This window comes from Cricetulus griseus, chromosome 2, assembly GCF_003668045.3.
Source record: "Cricetulus griseus strain 17A/GY chromosome 2, alternate assembly CriGri-PICRH-1.0, whole genome shotgun sequence".
NCBI lineage: Eukaryota > Metazoa > Chordata > Mammalia > Rodentia > Cricetidae > Cricetulus > Cricetulus griseus.
The window spans coordinates 120,743,236-120,765,354 of record NC_048595.1 but is presented as its reverse complement, the minus strand read 5'-3'; the positions used below and the strand labels follow the sequence as shown (position 1 = coordinate 120,765,354).

The 22,119-nt window shown below is 37.8% G+C and overlaps 1 protein-coding gene across 1 annotated transcript in view; it reads right to left on the bottom strand.

The window, feature by feature from the left end:
• Positions 1-19,067, bottom strand: part of Nkain3 (sodium/potassium transporting ATPase interacting 3) — a 358,162-nt gene extending 339,095 nt beyond the window's left edge. The window contains exons 1-3 of the mRNA XM_027402969.2: positions 19,059-19,067; positions 17,819-17,956; positions 8,579-8,659 (exon numbers count right to left, since the gene is read on the bottom strand). Of these exons, the coding sequence (XP_027258770.1) occupies positions 8,579-8,659; positions 17,819-17,956; positions 19,059-19,067 (228 nt within the window). The remainder of the gene's footprint in view (positions 1-8,578; positions 8,660-17,818; positions 17,957-19,058) is intronic.
• Positions 19,068-22,119: the final 3,052 nt, after the last annotated feature.

Sequence of the window (22,119 nt, the reverse complement as noted above, 5' to 3'; positions counted from 1 at the left end):
TGTACAATAAAGGATCTTCTGGAGGCATCACCATCCCTGACTTCAAGCTCTATTAAAGAGCCATAGTTCTAAAAACAGCTTGGTATTGTCACAAAAATAGACAGATAGACGAATGGAACCGAATTGAAAACCCTGATATTAACCCATATACCTATGAACACCTTATTTTTGACAAATATGCTAAATCTATACAATGGGAGAAAGATAGCATGTTCAACAAATGGTGATGGCACAACTGGATTCATACATGGAGAAGATTGCAGATAGATCTATATCTGTCACCATGCACAAAACCTAAGTGCAAATGGATCAAAGATCTCAACATAAATCCAGCCACACAGAATCTTATAGAAGAGAAAGTGGGTGATACCCTGAACCAATTGGCACAGGAGACCACTTCCTGAACATTACAACAGTAGCACAGACATTGAGATCTTCAATTAATAAATCTGACCTCTTGAAACTGAGAAGCTTCTGTAAGGCAAAGGACACAATCAGTAAGACAAAACAACAGCCCACAGAATGGGAAAAGATCTTCACGAACCCCACATCTGACAGAGGGCTGATTTCCAAAATATATAATGAATTCAAGAAGCTAGCCACCAAACAATGAAATTAAAAAGTGGGGTTCAGAACTAAATAGGGAATTCTCAACAGAAGAATCTGAAATGGCTGAAAGACACTTAAGAATGTACTCAAAATCATTGGCCATCAGAGAAATGCAACTCAAAACACACCTCTGAGATACCACCACACTATAGTGGGAAATTACCAATACGGAGTCAGGTAGAAATATAAGGGTATTTAATAGGGAAAAGCCTTACTTACAGAGCGACCTAGCCAGCCAGCATGGCAGCAGTCTGTACAGCAAGAAGCAAAGTGAAACTGAAAGCACAAATGCAGTCACACTACATCACTCTGACCACGCCCTCACATCTACGTGGTCAGGCACATCTACAGCTTCCCCTACACCTCACACCTGTCAGAATGGCTAAAATCAAATATACCAATGATAATCTATGCTGGAGAGGATGTGGAGAAAAAGGAACACTCCTCCATTGCTGGTGGGAGTAAGAACTTGTAAGACCACTCTGGAAATCAATATGGCGGTTGCTCAGAAAAATTGGAATCAGTCTTCCTCAAGATCCAGCAATTCCTCTCTTGGGTATATACTCAAATAATGCATGTCCATACAACAAGGACTTATGTTCAATCATGTTCATAGCAGCATTGTTTGTAATAGCCAGAACCTGGAAGCAACCTAGATGCCCCTCAACTGACGAATGGACAGACAAAATGGATAGACATTTATACAATGGAATACTACTCAGCAGAAAAAAGCAATGGAATATTGAAATTCCCAGGCAAATAGATGGAATTAGAAGAAACCATCCCGAGTGAGGTAACCCAGTCACAAAAAGACAAACATGGTATGTACTCACTTATATATGAATTTTAGACATAGAGCAAAGGATTACCAGCCTACAATCCTCTTCACCAAAGAAATTAGGAAACATGAAAGACTCTATGGGATAAATGCATGGACCCCAGGAATGGGAAGGGGCAGGAACTTCTGAGCTAATTGGGAGCATGAGGGTATCGGAGAGAGAGCTGCTGGAATGAGAGGAGGAGAAGAGGAGAGGAGAGGAGAGGAGGAAATGGAGGAACAGAAATACTGAGTTGGGGGAAGAATAGAGGAGAACAGGATGAGAGATACCATATTAGTTGGAACCATAATAGGTCCGAGGAGAGATCTGGCACTAGGGAGATTTCCAGAGACCTACAAGGATGACACGAACTGACAATCCAGGCAATGGTGGAGAAGATAATCTAAACACCCTTCCCCTAACATGAGATTGATGACTACTTTTTATGCCATCCTAGAGCCCTCATCCAGTGGCTAATGGAAGCAGAGGCAGACATCCACAGATATACACTGACCTGAACTCTGGAACTTAGTTGCAGAGAGGGAGGAATGCAGATCGAAGGGGTTGGTACCTCTCTGGTGAAACCCACAGAAACAGCTGGCCTGAACAAGGGGGTACACATCGACCCCAGATGCTGTCTGAGAGGCCAGTGCAGGACTGATCCAAACTCCTGAACATGGATATCAATGAGGGGGTCTCTACACTCTAGGGGACTCTTGGTAGTGGATTAGTATTTTTCCCTGGTGTAAGAAGGAACTTTGAGAACCCATCCCAGGTGAAGGGATTCATTCTTGCCCTGGATACATGGGGAACGGCCTAGGCCCAGCCCAGAATGATGTGGTGGACTTTGCAGAGCCCCCATTGAGGGCCCTACCCTGCCTTTGGAGTGGAGGGTGGATGGGGTAGGGTGTAGGCCGGGTTGGGATAGGATGGGTGAGGGTGAGGGGAGGGAGAGGGAGAAGGGATTGACACGAGAAACAACCTTGTTCCTAATTTGAACTAAGAAAAAAATTATAAACTTTGATTTTTAGTAATATTTGCTTGAATGTTTGGTCTCTAAGCACTGCTTGGGTTCATCCATAAACACTCTGTTGCTTTATTATGTTCTTCAAAATTATTTTAAATACTCCTTAAATTTATACCATTATTTGTAGATTACTTTAAATTATCTGCCTTGATTTCCAAATATATATTGATTTTCTAGAGATATTTAACTGTTACTGATTCCAAGTCACTGTTTTATTTGTGGCAAGAGTACTCTATACAACTTCTGTTACTGGTATTTAGTGAGACATTTGTCACTCAGAATATAGTTTTAGTCATTGTTCCACAGACATTTTAATAGAATATACATTTTGTTCTTCTTACTGTAATGCAGTATTTTCTTTGGTCATATATGTTGATTAGGTTGTCCAAACTTTTTATTTCCATTGAACTGTGTCTGTTTTATAGTAATAAACATAAAAGGATTGGTATATTTTCCATGTCTATTTCCTTGTTCTTAATTTTTCTTTTTGTTTCATATAATTGCACAAATTAAGTTTGGTATGTTTTAGGATTATTGTATCTGATTGATGAATTAATAATTTTATCACTACAAAACTTTTTATCTGTATTATGATATTTGTCTAGGAACTTACTTTATAGTATTAATATGACTACAAAGATTTTCTTCAATTTGTGCTTTTATATCCTATTTCATATATCTCTTAATGTCCATGAATATATACATTGAAATATACTTTACAGAAGTAACATTGAGTCCCTCTTTTTTAGAAGTCCAGTACTCTAACACCTGTCTTTAACTATCATGCTTAATCTATTGATACTTCACATATAGTTCCTGGCATGGCTGGTTTTTAGTCTACCATGCTGAACTGTTATTTTTGTTTATACCAACTGTTTCCTGCCTCTCTATTTGTTCCCACTGGGAAGGGCACATGACGCAGTTAAAGACGGGGCTGAGGAGAAATCAGGAGGGTGAGTCCTGAGATGTTTACAAAAAAAAAAAAGGGTGATTGGTTGCCAAGATTGAACCAGATGAGGTCACTGCATGAATGGATTGTGTTCATGAGGTAAAGCATAGAGCGCTTAGGCACATGATAGGCTAACCTTTAAAACCATTGGCTGGCTGTTTTCCCTCTGCGGTATTTTGCTTTAAAAGATGTTTGCTGTGTGGCAATAAATGAATTGGTGCTTGACTAGACTCCTTGCTGCATCTGATTGTCTTCGGGATCGTGGAAGGCTGGGGAATGGGCTAGTGGACACTTATTCTGAGACCCAGCTCAGCCTTCTGTGGTTGGTCTAGGACCCTGCACCACTGTATCATTACTTCTTTAATAGTACCAACTAATCACTCATAGACCATCGTGAAATGACTCCCAGTTTCGTACATACAAAGTGAAAATTACTCTGGGTACAGTGTTTGCAGGAAGATTCTATTCTATAGCTGTGTTCTAGAGATAGAAACATTCATTCTTGGAGGGAACAGGGAAACTCAAGAGGCTCACGAAACTCATAATAGCAGGAAACTCAGTAAAATTACAAGACTCAGAAAACCCATCCTCCAAATTATCCAAATAGAAAGCAATTGCTTAGGCAGAAAAGACCGTGAGGTAGAAGACTGTCTTTGACTTATATAGGAAACTCCAGAGATGTGGTTGTGTGAACAGCCACTCATGCTTGGGTAAGACTTTGCAGTTGTGCAGCCACCTTTGTCTTATCTGTCCTCCCATAATCAATCTCCACAAAGTCATTATTTCTTTCGTGATTATTCTTGTCAACTTTATTAGATCTGGAGTCACTACAAGACACATCTCTGTAATTAATAAGGGTATTTTTAAAGGATTAATTTTAGGGGGAGACCCTCCTTCAGAATGAGGAATGTCTTCTGGCAGCAGCCCAGCCTGAAGGAAAAGCTGTTGATTTTTACCTGCCTGCCTGGTGCTTGCCTTGATGGCGAATACATATCCTCTATGACTGCCACTACTGATGTTTGCCTTTGCTGAGATTGGAATCTGACTTCTTAGGCTTGTTGATAAGGACTGAAGACTTTCCACTCTCAAGACTGGAACTGCCATGCACTTGTTCTTACGGGCTGAGCAATTACTATGTTCTCAGCCCCAACAGCATGCAAGACTGTCATTGTTGGACTCCTCACCCTGAATTGTATGAGCCAATACAATAAATACCCTCTGTAATATATGCTCCAGGCATTCTGTTTTTCTAGGAAATGCTGGATGATACAGGTTGATGAAGTTGGACTTAGAACTGTATGTTTGGTCAACTGTTGCACACTCTGGTATGAATAAACCTTACCTTCCTGTACATTTTCCCAGGAAACAGAGCTCAACAAGTTCTTTCTTCAGAATGTATGTCTGGGTGAAATTCAAGTTACAGGATAGCTTCTGTTAATCCACTAAAGTGGGTAATTACCAGAAATGCTTTATAAACTAGCAGGAGATGGAGAACTCTCTCTAATACATTCAGTACATAAACACACATGGATGCAGGATTTCTTAGAAAATAGAATCCAGCAGGAAGCTTGGCAGGGGTATTTGTTTGAAAAGAGTCCTTAACTTTACTCTTTCAGAATAGATTCCTGGAGGCTCCATTTGCAATTAAACCGTGGCTAACCAGAAAGGATGTAAAAATATCAACTGAAAATATTAAGAATGTTCTTTTTTTCTGTTGAGTAGTACTCCATTGTGTAAATGTACCACATTTTCTCCATCCATTCTTCGGTTGAGGGGCATCTAGGCTGCTTCTAGTTTCTGACTATTTCAAATAGTGCTGCTATGAACATCGTTGAACAGATGTCTTTGTTGTATGAATGTGCTTCTTTTGGGTATATGCCTGGGAGTGGAATTTCTGGGTCTTGTGGTAGACTCATTCCCATTTTCCTGAGGAGTCACCATACTGATTTCCAAAGTGGCTGTACAAGTTGGCACTCCCACCAGCAGTGGAGGAGTGTTCCTCTTTCTCCACATCCTCTCCAGCATAAACTGTTGTTGGTGTTTTTGATTTTAGCCATCCTGACAGGAGTAAGATGGTATCTCAGAGTTGTTTTGATTTGCATTTCCCTGATGGCTAAGGATGTTGAACACTTTCCTACTGAAGAAACCATTCTGAGCCAGGTAACCCAATCACAAAAAGACAAACATGATATGTACTCACTCGTATGTGGATTTTAGACATAAAGTAAGGGATTACAATCCTACAATCCACACTGCCAGAGAAACTAGTAAACAAGGAAGACCCTAAAAGATACAAACTTTGTCCCCTGGAGAAGGGGAAAGGGTCACCATCCCCTGAGCAAATTGAGAACATGGGAAAAGGGGGAAGGAAGCTACGAGAGTGAGAAGGGAAGAAAAGGAAGTATGCAGAGGTCAGGAGGAAGCAGAAATTTTGAGTCGGGTGTAGATTAGAAGAAAGGACATATGATAGGTAGGATTTTAGTTGGGGGGGTGGTAGAGGAGGAAGGGAGGGAGAAGGGAACTGAGATCATCATGTAATTCAATCTTGTTTGTGATTCAAATATATAATAAATAAATAAATAAATAAATAAATAAATAAATAAATAAAAGAATGTTCTTTTTGGAGTCACACATTCTTTTAACCGAAAAATGTGCTGACAGCATAATGGATTTTCAATGGGTTAAAAATGAATAACCAAGATGACAAGTACATCAACCTGTTGGGCTCAAGTAGTTCTGGCTTCCTATGTATTTTTCCTTTAATGCTCTTTTTGCAAGGAAGTCAAGCATGAGCAGTGATGCAAATACTGTCACAGAGAGACCTATGTGAAGGTCTGTTGGCACTCCTGAACATGCCTATCTGCCCAGCTCCCATCCTGGTCAAACTTGCTTCATACTCCAACAACTAATGTCCAATAAAAGGGAAGCAAAACAACAACAAAAAAATCCTTTGGCATTCACAACAAGGCTGGAAAAGAAGTTACAAAGGCAGTTCACAAAAACAATCTTGAGAAACAATAGGTAATTAAACTTGGGCATAGATAATGACCGCTGTTATTTATCCTTATTATTCCACAGGGTTGTTTTGATGCTTACATAGTTAACATCTATGATAAGCATAAACAGTACCATGCAGTAAATCAACATTTACTATAAAAATTACTTTGCAAAACTGGCTCATGATATTTTCACAGGCTCATGAAGTGGGGTGTGATTATTTCACAGCCTACACTAAGTGCTAAAGTTGAAACTTGAACCAAATGCTTATTTATTTGAACTTAGTTTTCTTTCAACACACTATTATGCCAATTCCTCAGGGCAAACTTCCTGTATTCTAACTTATTCCAAATCAGTTGATACAGTTCATAATTAAGACAATAAAAGACAATTTCCACCCAGTGAAATGAATAAAACCTATGAATTAAAGTGATCATTCAAGCCACAAGATAGAAAATTAGGGGCTGAATACTGTGTTTAACATGTAACTCACTACGCCACTGCTGGAAGGGCTACACTACAGTCTCCTAAGATACAGCTCTGTGTCAATCTGGGATCTAAATAAAACTTCAAACCTTTATTGGGACAGTTTTCTGGTCTCGTATCACTCGCCCGAGTTCAATCACAGACTGCATTCTAGATGGTTTTATTTATCAGACTTGCATTTTAAAATGATCTATAATCTACATTTACAGGCCACAACACCTGGATGTACAGTTCAGACAAACTTTATGTCCAATAAATTAGTGATGATGAATAATCAACAATGTAAATAGCCAAGAAAACAGCTAGAATGGTGGTTCTCAACCCTCCTTATGCTGCAACACTTTATTTAACACAGTTCCTCATGTTGTTGTCACCCCAAGGATAAAATTGTTTCATTTCTACTTCATACCTGTAATTTTGCTACTGTTACAAATCGTAATCTATATAACTGATATGCAGGATATTATTTATGTGATCCCAGGGGGTCACAACCCACAGGTCGAGAACCACTATGCTAGAGCTTATGTGTGGATCTCAGTAGTGCAAATGACATTTGTGGCCTCTGAGCACTCCCATGGGACAAATAAGAACAAAATTCAATTTTAAAGTCATTATAGTATAGGAAAAAGAAACAAACCATTTCTAAGGGCTCTAAATCAAATCTCTCAATAATTTTCTCCCTTTGGGTGAATCACACATGTTTTCTTCAATGTGTACTTCAGTAGACTCCAGGAATTCTAAAAGCATCTGTGGCCATCAAAGTAGAGTTTTAAGATCAGGACCCTAAATGCCAGTAGAGGACCATATGTGGTGCATGACTTCATATTGTCACAGAACAACAGAAAGATTAGCTCAGATTTATTTCATAATAAAATATCTAAAAATAATAAACTTCCTTATACAACTTTTGGAGTTATACCATTGCACTGCTTCTTTACAGTGAAAACTATGTGAGGTAACAATATCATTAGGATTGACAATTAGAAATTTAACACACTATTTTTATGTCTTAGTAATAAACAAAACACATGTTTTCAGGAATCCAGATGAAAATAACAGTTGTAAACTGGTAGAAATAATGTCTGTACAATGTTTTGTTAAGAGCAAAGTCTTCTGTATGATGAGAACATCAGAACAGAAATCACCACACCCATGTGTTCATATGTTGGTAAATGTGGCTCCACTGAAATCTATAGTTTGTAATCTTCACAACCTTTTTTCTTTTTTAAGCGTGAATGTCCAAGCCCCCTTTACTTTAAAATATATGGCTGATGTCACCAGGACAACTATGGATTTACCAAATGAACATGAAAATTCACTAGGAGATGAGTATCAACTTCAGTATAACAAACAAAAATCATATTGAAATTCCTTTATACTAGCATGCATTTCTCTGAGTTTATTTTCTCATAGAATACAGACATTTAAAAATAAACTAAGGTCTCATATAACACATGCTGACTTTGAATTCACTATGCAGCAAAGTATGACCTTGAAATGATCCTATCTCAACATACCAAGTGTTGAGATTACAGATATGTGACACATGCCATCTTGGACTATTTTTGATTAGTCCTATGGCTAATTGTTGTATATTTCTCCAATTGACTATAATAATATAAATGTATATCATTGTAATTAATTTATAACTGTCTCCTTTCAAAGTGTATTTTAAAGGCATGATAAACTTACCTTTGAGAGGCCACCTACTTCCAAATAAAAGCAGATGATGAACACATTCCAGGTGACCCAGAGGGCACTCCACACTGTATACTGGATAGGAAAGGGTGGAGCGAATGAAAGAGAAAGAGAAAAGAAAAGATGAAAAACACATATTGGAAATAAATCAGTAACAGAATTGTCAGGAAATGTAAGTCCTTTGTTCTGGAGTTTCTTCAATTCCCATCTTCTGATGTAATTGGCATTGCCAGGAGCAGTTGTGTCTCACTGTCATGAAAAACCCTAAACCATTTTAAATGCCATATTCTGTAGGTCTTTGAAAGGTTTTTTAGAATATCTATTCATTTGAAATATATCTCTATATATCTAGAAAATCTAACATGATGAAAAGTTTTGACTATCATAGGTAACTCTCTATAATCTATACTTAATTATACATTACATGCTTAAAAGATCTGTATAAACACAATACTTGAACAAAAGAAGAAATATACATATCAAAATTGACCTTAAATTTTTGTCAATAAACTGATATCCATACCAATGCAAAGTATTCATTTCTATACCCGTCCTTTGTGAGGAAATAGGGTATAGTCAGAAAAAAATATCTTTTTTATGAGGTACTCTAAGATTTAAAAATTGAAAATCCGATGGTTCTGACTGTTTCTAATGGATGTCTAGAAAATTAGATTTCTAAAATGTTTTTCTGACTTGCAGGTTCAACTTAAATCTGAGTACTCATGTGATTTCCATTTTCTGGGCATTGGCTTTTCAAAGGGACACAGTTATGCAGTTTTCTGTGAGCCATCCATCTACCCTTAACTGTCTATGTCTATATGTACTATACATAACCTATCATTCTGCCTATCAACCAACCTACACAAATATATTCAAATATTCAGATAGATTAGACAGATAAATATTTAATTCATAACTGTAAATTGTCTAATTTTAGAAATTTAGTCACAATAGACCCTCCATATTCTGAATGAAGACTTTGAGATTTGATATGTGGACTAAAGTTACCAAAATCCCCTTGTGTTATATTACTAAGAGTAGAACTCATGCTCCTGTAACCAAATAGTGAAAGTGTAATATGAATGAAATATCTTCAATCTATCCTTGTTATTTCCCCTCTCTGGATCTGTAGATCATAGCATGATTAGCTTTTACTTTATAGCTAATGTCCATTTATAAGTGAATACAGATAGGAGGGATTAAGGGATGATGCAAGGATCTTCCTGTGAAAGAATGGATTTTGAGGGGTTTACGGGGGGGGGGGGTGACTAGGGGAGTTAGGGACAGAAGGGATAATATGGGGGTAAGGGATGCAGAAAATACTGGAAGAAATGTCTGGAATTGGGGGGCATTTTGTGCAAAGACTCCTAGCAATGGGGGACACAAAACCTAAACTTGCCATCTTCTGTAACCAGGCAAGGCCTCAAGTGGAAGGATTGGGACAAGCCAGTCATGAAATCTTTGACCAACAGTTCCTCCCACCTGCACAGTATTCTGAGACAGGAGCCCAGCATCATCATCCCTATAGAGAACAGAGAGACTTCATCCAGTAACCAATGAGAGCAGGCACACAGTCCCACAGCCAAATATTAGGCAGATCTCAGAGGGTCCTTTGGAGAAGGGGGGAGGACTGGATGAATCAGAAAGGTCAGGGACACCAGGAGAACATGTCCCACAGAAACAACTGACCAGAACTTGCAGAGATAAGGCAACCTGTAGGGGTCTGACCTATATCCCCTGAATATATGTTATGGCTTGGTGTTCTTGTGGGAACAGAGAATGCCTCTGAGTTTTTGCCTGCTTGTGGGATGCTCTTCCTCTTACTGGGTTGTCTTGTTGAACTTTGATAAGATGGTTTTGTGCCTGGTATTATTGTAGCATATTATGACATGTTTGGTTGATATCCCTGGCAGGCCTGCTTTTTTCTGAGGGGGGAGGATGGGGGCTGTGGGAGAAGGGAGGGAGGAGGAGGAGGGGGAGGGAAAGGGAGCTGCAGTCAGGATAAAATATATGTGAGAAGAATAAAAATAATAAATACAAAATGGCTTATAATCCCAGAATTTAATAACTAGGAGAATGAGAAAATGAACAGATTTCTATTATTAAAAAAATACCTTTTATTTGCATCCTCCTGGGAAAGTTCAGAAACAGTGTCAACAAGAGCATTAGACAATCTGATTTAGTGTAGATGAGACTCCTGCATGGATATGCAGAGTCCTAGATAATTGGAGACAGTATATGCTGTAAGTATGGTTGACTGATTAAATACATTTTTTTGCATGCTCATCTTAGTGTACTGGAAAATTCTATGAATTCTTGAAATTGGCATGTAAGTTAAGTCATTTCGTTCTATGAGTGATTGCAATCATTGCAACCTGGTCTTAAAATAACATTTTGAAATTATTTTCCTTATATTATCCTATCTGGGTCAAATAACAGAAATATGAACTTTAGGTACCACATTAAAACCATGATTTTTTCAAATGTTTACTAAAATTGTTTATTTGTAAGATTCAAATTACTTGGCCTCTGTCATATATGATTTTAAAGGTGTTAAAAATGATCTCATGTAGGTGTGAACTGAGTGAATATATTTGGTGTAATATTATTCTGTTCTGGGTGTGTTTTGCTTTTTGAAAAAAGATAATAAAATTATTTATATTCCACCTTCTCTGTGAATTTACAATAAAACATGTTAAAGAGTTCACATGAACAGTCAGTGATAAGTTGTGACAGTTTAAGTGTTTGTAGCTATTACCAAAGACACTCAAACATACTTTTCTGAGCCATGCACTATTCCCATGGATATTGGAAAGAGCTTATCTATATCCTTAATGGAATATTTTATACATCACAAATACAAAAAGTATAGGTGTTCTTCTAATCAGAGGACACCTAGCATGATGATGGATATTCTGAATTAATCAAAAAGTTCTGAGGGCAGACCAGCAATGCTGAACACCAATTCCAGAGGAAAATCAGTGACAATGGTCAAGGAAAGTGCTTCAACTGAAGCAAGACTAAACCATGACAGAAAAGATTTTTGTTGTTATTTTTCCTATGCTGGCAACTAAATAAGGCACTTGCAGACTCTAGGCAGGTTCTCTATCATGGGACAACATCCTAAGAAAAAACATATAATCCTTAATCATTACAACCCAAATCTAAATCCATAAGTACTGAGAATGTTCACAGTATAACAAAAGTAAAATAAAACAAGCCCTTTACAAAAATCACAGCACAAACAGTGCCTGAAGAGAACTAAGTATCTCCTGAAATTTGTATTATAGATTCTGTTTCTGACCTTTCAGAGACATTGATGGCAACTGTCTAGTTCTACACATTTGACTGTACCAAAGGTCACTATGACACCTGCTGTGTTCCTAGTATTGCACAAGGCATTTTCCAAGGGGCCTTTCACTCAAGTGACCATATTAAGCCCCTGAAGAATGGGTTATCCTTTGATTCACTATAGAGTATCAGGGTTGTCCTATGAAGCCTGGCAGACTGCTCCAGAGTCAGCATGCTTATTTAGGTAGGCTTTATTGCAAACCATTTTAAGAAAAGGGCTCTATCAATAAATTTACTTTTCACTAAATTTTTCACTTCACAGATGTCAAATGAATCAAATGACCATTTTTAAAAATGTGGCTCATTTATATAAATTCTATAACATAATGTTTTAGGAATGGCAGTATTTTTTATATTTTGTGATTGATATGTGACACGTGGCAGGAACATGACAGATGTTTGTTTAAAGGGATAGAATATTCTTTCTAATGGTTCCCTCAATGCTCCTGGTTGAAAACAATGACTGCATTATTGAATTTTGGTTTGTGTGGAATATAAATGATATACTTCAATGTGTAGGTAGGAGATTCCATGAATCACAGACATGCAGAAGAGAACCTTAACAAGACCAATCCATGGATGGGCATTTACCTAGTTAGAGATACTATGACATCCCCTTTGAGACTGGTTATCCACTCTACCTCATTTTTGAAGTGGGTTGTTTTAACTAACAATTCAGTTGGCATGATATTTACAATACGAGATGACCTTCTGGTTTTGACAAATACCTCTTAGTATGGTGCATGGCAACAGACTTGCATATCTATGTAGGTCAGATAGAATCAAAGTATAAATGAATTCTCCATGTTAAAATTAACTGTGCATAATCTCTCCCTCTCCTTGTTTACTTAAACACAGTACACATATTTGAAGTCCTATTCCCATAGACAATGAGTTCATGGGTTTGTGTAATTTCCTAAACATTTTCTAATCTTATGAGGATATTTCAACATATGGTAATTCAAATAAACATTTTATAAAGTTTCACAGTCTGCATTTCCACCATTGAGTGTTCAGTCTTTAATGTGAATTATTTTTACTAAGGCAATTGGTGCCTCATTGTTTCCTATGTGTGTGAATCTACCACAACATTAGCTCATAATATTCTATGAAACAAATGGGATAGAGTCTTTGCTTTTCCATTCTTCTGCTCTCTCCTGGAATTCAGCATTTTGGTGAGCAGAACCTTAATGGAAACCTATCATCCCTCTACCTTGTTAGTAAGGAAAGCAGAGTGAAGGCAAAATTATAGTAATGAATAGTTAACAGTTAACCAAATCAAGATTTGGTCTACATTAGGTCAGGTAAAACCTGTCACTTATATTCTGATTACTAAAACCAATATATGAACTGGGTTATATAAAGGAGGTAAATATGGTAAATATAAAATCAAGTACATGTCCCAAGGTTTCACAGCCAGTAATAAATGAAATAAATTCACTTCATCTAAAAATCATGAATTCATTTACTGTTTCTTCATCATACATAGAGCTTGAAGTAGGTTATAGCAGTGGGTGGCTATAATTCTGCTCTCAAGAGAACATGCTGAATACAGTGTGGAAGGTAGCTGCTGTGACCAATAGGAGGGAGAAAGTAGGAAGTGACCCAGAATCTGTGCTAATAGTCAGGACAAAACATTTCGTCCAGCTTAAGCACATAGTATAGGGCTGGCTTTTACTAAGTGACAGTTTAGCTGAAGAATTATGAATTCTCCAAGAGTGGAAGGTTCAGAATGTGCCTCAGAGGAGGCAGAAGAGCACCTGGCCCAGAGAAAACAGCAGAGGCCATCGAGAGGAGGGCAAAAGGCATAAGAAAGCAGAGAAACAATTTTCTTCCATTTAAACTGATACCCTATTTGGAGAACTTCTGCATAGCCATTTAGCTAACCCATGTTTATAAGGGTGGCTAATTCTTTGAGGTCAAGTATGGCAAACCCCATGTCAGAAATGGCAGTAACTTAACCCCCGTGTTGCTATGCTTTGAACTCCATTAAATTGCAGCAGCAGCAGACACCATATTTTGTTATTTCGGAGTAAGCATTCAGCACCTGGTGCTCCAAAGCGTTTGTTAGTTTGAAGTGGCTTAAGTGTAATTGGCACATAAAACAAGAGACACAGAGAATTGCAATGTGACGTCAAGATAAAATCTCTCACATTCTAAATGTTAAGGTGCAACTGAGGTACAACTATGGTGTGTGATAAAAGGAAATACTGCTGGGTCTCATGATGTCTGATCAGGCATTGGAAGAGTCAGGCTCCCTGCAGAAGTGCCTGGAGTCTGAGACCTGCTGTGTGAATCCCCAGAGAAGAAGGAATTGAAAGGATTTCTGGCCTGGAATCATCACAGAATATATACAAGTTAAAAGCCATAGCTGCCATTCATCCATTAAACATGTAGAGAATATTATGTTTCATAGGGCTAGGTGACTAGAAAAGAATGCACATAAAAGTTCTCCATCTTTCCAGGAGCTCCCCACCATAGGAAGGAAGTCGGGGGAGTAGGTCCCAGAGTTCCAAAGGTGAAATGCTGTGAACATGGAGTGAGAACAGCTGGGCAGTGGCCAGGCAAATATTTAAATCAGGGGATGAGACTTGGAGGAGCCAGTGATTAGGCACCTTAGCTCAAGTGCCCTCAGCTCCTGCCCGCCTCTCCAGCCGCTTCACCTGAGAACTCTGCCTGGCATTTGTGGCCCAGCTCAGCATTCCCTTGGGCACAGTTCAATGATAAATCACTCTGCTCCTTTGTTTCTGTGTCATGAGCATGATTAATAATTTGTTCACATGCAAATCGTATTTACTAGGCAAACTCTTTGAGAACAGTGAGTGTAATGGAGTTCCTGTGCATATGTCTTCTGTTTCCTCACTCTTACACCACATCAGCTCACAAGGTCCCCTTGGGAGTTACTGGCATTGCTTCTCTTTCTGGTTTCTTTTCTTTTGTTTTCCTGCCTCCCTTCTAACATTCATGTCAAGAAAAGGAAGCTTCAGACCTATAAGACAAACACTTAGTATTTTTGTTCTCATCATTGTCTCTTTCAATGTGTTGTGTCATTCACTTTTTTTTTTCATTTTGTTTACCATCTTACAAGACTCCTAGGGAGTAGAAGAAAGAAAGCAAGGAATTAATGGGAAAGCATGACCTCCATGTCACCTGCTTCACTTGACTTAATCTTTCCAAGAACCCTGTGAAGTCTGTTTTAGTATCCTTAATCTATAGGTGAGGAGGGGCTGATTAACTGGTTAAGTGACTTACTCAGGATCTTAAATGGTGACCTTGGAACTACTCCTGCCCTGTTTCTTAGCCAATCACATTTCCTATGAGGGAATCCAGATTCCAACATGATGAAAAATTGCCTGTGACAGCAAGTTTTAATTGTCAACTTGGCATAATGTACAATAAACTGGGAAGAGACTTTCAGTGGAGGATTGTCTACATTAGCTAGCCTGTAGCCTTGTCTGTTGGTGTCTGTCTTGATTACATAAATTGATGTGAAAAAACTCAGCCTAAAATTAGATGGCCTGATCCCTGGGTTTTTAGTCCCAGACCTTACAAAAAGGAGAAAGTCGGTTGAGCACATGCATGTCTTAATTGACTGTTCCCTCCTCTAGACTACAGATGTTCCTACTTCTGGTTCTTGTCAACTTGACTTCCCAGCATGTATTGTAACATGGACTTGTGAGCTAAAATAAATTCTCCACTCCCTAGCTTTTGCCACTGTATTTTGTCACAGGAAAAGAGGCTTAGATGTTTCCTGTGTGAGACGAATGCATAAAGAATCACAGGCATGAGATGTCTGTTCACAAAGGTTCCGGTCATTCAGAGTACATCCTACTGCTGAGGAACACTACTGTACTGCTGAAACTGTGTGCTAGTTTTCCTTTGTTTTACGACACACAAGTCAACTGTTTCTAAGTTTGTTTAATTATTTTTGGTGGATACTTTCTTTTGACCCTATAATTAGTGTTCTGAAATTAATTATAGTGTTAAAAAATGATGGAAAATGGCTGTTATAAATCACATGAGAGACTCAAGAGACAACACCGTTTTGGTGGCAGCAGGAAGAGACCTGAATCTGAAAGCTAAAGACACCTCCATTCTTCAGTTTGGTGTTATGTGTGGAGCATAAGTACCATGGCCTTTCCTCTCAAACTGAAGAATGGAGGTATCTTTAGCTTTCAGATTCAGGTCTTTTCCTGCTGTCACCAAAAAGGTATTGCCTCTTGAGTCTCTTCATGTCTGAAACTAAAGACACTTCTTGGTTTATGAGAGGAAGGGAGGCCATGACTGTGTTACTTATGCTCCACATATAATATGGTGTCAGACTTTTACATCAATTTATGTAATCAAGTTGAGAGTAAATGACAGACATTTTGAATGAATGTATGAATAAACAAAAAATGAAGGAAGTTAGGAGAGAAGGATGGAAAGAAGGAAAAATGTTAAGGGGAGAGGAAATGAAAGGGGAAGGAAGAGAAGATGGGAGTGATTGTGAGAAATAAATTTGGTCTGATCAGGGAGATGCTTGATCTTATCTCCTATGGAGCTTACTATAGATTTAGTTAACAATTTAGGAATGTGTGAACAACTCTCTGGGAAAGACAAATGCTGGAAGCACAAAGGAAACTCAATATATCGGGGAAAGACAGCAGACATTTCAAGCAGTGTTATGGGGGAAAGGCATAGTGCTAACATTTAGAGGATAAAATTAGATAATATCTCCAACACATACCCACAGCCTCACTCTGTATATGCCCTTGACTTTGGAGCCTTAGTAGAATAACAATAGCAAAAAATAAATTCACTTGAGACTACTTTGATTTAAAGTTCAATAATAACTTGATATTATGAAGACACTAAAGCATCTTATGCCATATTCCATATCTAGGGCATCTCTTTCTAGTAAATAATATGGTGGCTCAGATAATAGTCAAAAGTAGAACAGAAATTGCTTAGCCCTACAGTGAAGTGAGTGGCATCAAATATTATTCACTCCTAAAGTTTCACAGAATATTTCTTATTTATAGGCCTGATGGCCATCTTAGAGGATGTTACTCCTATTTATAATTACTTACATTATTATAACTCATTATTTCCCATAAATCTCCTATACAAGTAGCCTATATTTCTGTGTTATTTTTACAGGAAAGACAACTAAGTGCTGTGAATGCCATCAATTACATGTAGGCTAGTGTGTGTCCCTCAAATGCTCTCCAACAGAATCAGCTGACCATGCATGACATACTTTACAAGAGGGACAGTGCTTCAAATACACACACACACACACACACACACACACACACACACACACACACATATATATATATATATATATATCTTGACAAGTCATATATATTCAATTTTCACAAAAAGGAAACAGAAAATATGACAATATACTAAACAAACACCATTGTGTTCATGCAGTTAGGATACCCTATGTTAATTAAAAATTGTTTTATTTTATTCAGTGATCAAATCATTGTGCTAGATAGGTTTGCTTTCTAAAGTTATTGGGGCTTCACTGAATATTAATGACAGCTGAATACAATGACATACTGTGCATGTAAACTTCATGTCATCATAGAAGCAGGTGTATCATCTGGCCTTCCACTCTATCCAAGCTTGTCTTAAATTTTCATGAAAACTTTGAATCCAGTTATGCAATGAATAACACTGTTCTCTCAGACTCACAGACATGCCTTTTCTCTGGATGAAACTTTCTTTGCGTTGTCTGCTCCATAGATTGACATTTATTGCACAATCAAGCATTTCAGAGGTAGAAGAGCAATGGCATTGTCATATCAGAAGGGCTCACTAATTATGTCATGCATTTTCTTATAGAGACTTCACAGTGTTTATATGAAGAGACATGACAATAACACTTACCACCATTATGTAACGTGGTCTATACTGAATGGTTCCAAATAAACCCAATATGACAACTATTATATGCAGGAAATTTCCAAGAATGGGTGCCCACTGGAAGCCGAGGAAGTCGAAGATCTGCCTCTCCAGAGCTGAAAGCTGCAACAAAACAGAAATGGTTCATTAGTGGCTAATCCAGGCTCCAATACATCATCTCCTATACCTGCGGGCTCAGATCTCTTTCTTTCTTTCTTTCTTTCTTTCTTTCTTTCTTTCTTTCTTTCTTTCTTTCTTCCTTTCTTTCTCTTATTTTTTCTCCACTCTCTTTATTCCCCTTACTCCCTTCTTCCTTTTATCCCTCCTTCCTTCCTTTCTTTTATGTAGTACTGGTGATCAAGCTGAGATGGTTTTGTGTTGTTTGTTGCAAAATAATTGTTTAACTATGTAAAGATGTGTTGCTGTTTCACCTTGCCTTCCTAAGAAACCTGACTGATATAATAAAAGGATCAATGGCTAATAGCTAGGGAGTGTAGGGATAGGCAGGGCAGGTTGGCAAAGAGAAAAGGAGAGCCAGCTAGACATGGAGGAAGCAGAAAAGCAGGATGAACAGTATGTAGATGAGGTAATCAAGCCTCGGGGCACCACAGAATTTAATAGAAATAGGTTAGTTTAAGTTAAAAAAGATCTAGCTAGAAACAGGCCTAAGCCAAGACCAGGCATTCATAATTAATAATAAGTCTCCATGTCATAATTTGAGGGTTGGTGGTCCAAGAAAGTCTGCTATAGTCATGTATGCTCAACACTGTTTTACACCATCAGCCTTCATCACTAGGACCCATTTAAGGAACTTCTTAATATAGTTTTCTTCAGAAAATATTGTAAAATAACTTTGAATATTCTGACTTCAAGTGTAGATCTTAAACCTATCTCAGCTCATGATCTAGATTGATACACTTCTTAAATTATTGTCTACAGAAAAAAATTGCAGGCATAGGAGGTGTCTTAAATAAATCACTATTTTCAAACAAGTGGTTTGCTTAGCACAACATACTTAAGAACAATAACAGTAGCTTCAGGTTTGCCATAAAACAACTGATATTGAAGTGGAACAAAGCAAAACAAACCGTTACCTTCCTGTATGAATTACATATAAACAATTATAGTTTATATAGGAAGAATACCCCAAAGCCCATGTGTTGAAAGCTTGGTGCCCATTTAGCAGTGTCAGAGGTAGGGCAATTGGTAGATAATGGGCCCTCACCTGAAACATGGACTAATTTGATGACTTAATGGATTATTTGGAAACTATAGGGATGAGTGAACCCATAACGGTGGCCACATCCCTTTGGGTATGGCTTCAGGCAGATGGAAGATGAAAGAGAAAAGCATGAGGCATGCTCTCCCCCCCTCTCTCCCTCCCTCCCTTCTTCCCTCCCTCCCTTCTTCCCTCCCCCCTCTTGCTTTCTCTTGAGTCAGTGGATCCCATCAGAAGGGCACAATAATGCTCCTGAGGTTCTTTGTCATTATTTGTGTAAGTGTTCCCCAATAAACACCCATTTATCATTTATCTTGGGTCTAGTTAAGTCATTACACCCCACCACTTTCAGTTAGCCATTGTTGGTTGCCCCAAAATTGCTGTGAGACCTTGGGTGACTGTCCAGGTAGCCTGCTGTTTCTGTCTTCACTTTTACCTTTAGGAATTCACCCACTTGCCCTCCTCCCTACCCTAGAAATGTTATTTTCCTTCTCACGTCTTTGATGAGGTGGAAGACTAGACAGTCATAGCTATATCCTCTCTTAGATAGAAAAGACTTAGGCTTTCCAGGTTAGGACTGCTATCAGAGTAATCTCTCTCATGCCTTTATCCTGATACTGGACATATAATTGAAGATGTAGTATATATGTATTGCTCTGTGTTGCTCTCACTGGTAGAAGGTTTTAATTAGTGTATGTTTACCTTTCCTTTTCATGGAATATACTTGACATTTGCTATCATTGTATATAGTTTTTGCATTAGGCTTAAAACCCTCTTCTTTAGATTAAAAGGGGAATTTTAGCATTGTCTCGCCTTCATTTGGGGGTTATAATTTTGACATATACATTTTGTCCTTGTCTATCCCCACCTCTTTGGTTCTTGGCTGCCTTGATGTTATCTGTTTTAGTCTAGCTTATGTTCCCCACCATAGTGTTTAGCCTCGTCAGAGACCTGAGACCGCAGAACCAATTGGTCACTGACTGCAACATTCAAAGCTATGAGCAAAGAAAAGCTTTCTTCCTTTATTTGACTTTTTTCGGGCATTTTATTACAATGGCAGAAAACAGCTAATATATTATGTTGAATCTACTTGTTTTCTTTAATCTTCAGGGCACTGCCAGTAATGAAGCCAGCTTAACACTTTCTCAGTATGATTCCTAGTTATTTAGTTACACTAAGACTGTGATCCTAACATAAAACCTGAATGAAGGAGTCCTTTGAACCTTTGTTAAATCACATACTAATGTTCAGATTAGGTAAAATCCTTTGTGAATGCCCTAATAAAAATTATGGTACCATAACAATTTTAGAAATGCCATAGAAAATTTTATTTGCATTATATATAATTACATTTAAAGCAATTCACCAATAAGTCAAACTACATACTTAATAATTTATTATTAAACAATGAATTTCAGAAAGTCCAGTGAACACTGGCAATGTCATTACCACATACAAATGGTATTTCTTGTATTTTAAATGTAGAAATTTTATACTCCCACCTGCCATATTTGAACACTAATCTTACATGATGGAGATCTTTTTAAAAATTTCATTTGATAAAATAGTAATTCTAATAAAGTGATTCAGCAATTAGCCATATTGACAGGAGTAGAAACTGAATCTTTAAAATTCAAATGGCACCCTAGGTATTTTTCTACTTATGCAGCAGGTGTAAGCCTGAATAAGTTTAATTTCCTTGTACATAAAGAAAAGTCCTGTATTTTATAAGGGGAATTTAAGCTGTGGAGAAAGATGGAGACAGAGAGAGAGAGAGAGAGAGAGAGAGAGAGAGAGAGAGAGGAAATGTACAAGGACAATCGCACTATTGCTACAAGGATGTCACAGGTGTATCCCAACTATGAAATGTGTTGTCACCACTTCCTGCATGCCCCAATGTGCAGAAACACCCAAGCACAGAATAAACAGAGCGATGCAAGTTGCTGAAACATATTCTCAATCTTTGCTTTTCTCTGCTACTGACTCTAATTAGTTCCCAGGAAACTTCCCCTGAAGGGAGCAACATTTTATTTATTGGCCCATCAGAGATATAAATATGCACTGTTTTTATGTTCAAATAGGATGCACAGGCTCAGAATAAAGCAACCCTGAAGAGCAGCCACGGGCAATTCATTCTGGAATGGAAACCCTATTTTATAGCTGTCATGCATCACAGAAACCTTTAAAGTGAACTTTTCAAAAAGAGAAAAACTCTCTTCTCTGTTGTCAGATAACACATGGTTACTATTCCTTTTTATTATATGAAGACAAACATCATGAAGGCAGCCAAATTAATGATAATTATTAGAAATCTGCTGCTTTCATTCAAGATGCTCTATCTCTATTAGCATTTATTTTCTGAGCACTTAACTAATGCATTTGAGATGAACTGAAATAAAAGTACAAACAAAAGCCTTTCAGAAATAGGCAGAGGCTGGTGTGGCAGTGTACATATGTATTTCTATCATTTAGGAGACAGGTGCTAGGGGTTGCAAGTTGGAGGAAAGCTTTTGCTACATAGTTTCAAAATACACAAATAGACAAACAAAACCTAAGGGTAGAGTTGTATTAGCAACAAGGTACAGGATTTTCTGTTACAATTATGTTTACTATGAAATTGAGACAGGTGTATGTTGAAAATCAACAACTGTAGCAACAGCAGAATGTGCTTTAAAAATAAAATAACCCTGTTTTTCTAATAATCGTGTCTAACTACTGTCTTTATCTATTTAGTTTACTATCAATAATATTCTTTCTGAAAGTCATAATCTCTTGAAGTACCTAGGACATGACAGTAATGATTCATAGTTACTAAATGGAATGAAATAACATGTAAGTCAACTTTGTTACCTTGACAAAAGTGGGAATATACTATAGAAGTGCCACTATCAGTGGTATAATGGAGCTCCAGGCTCTTGCTGGGAATATGAACCATGTTAATCTCTTGTCCAATCTGAAGTCATTCAGCTCCTGATGTCAAATTGGGAACTTGATGGGAATATTTATAAAAGGGAAATTGTACAGTGCTGCAATCAGAATTTCTTTTCCTGTTTTGATATTTTAATTT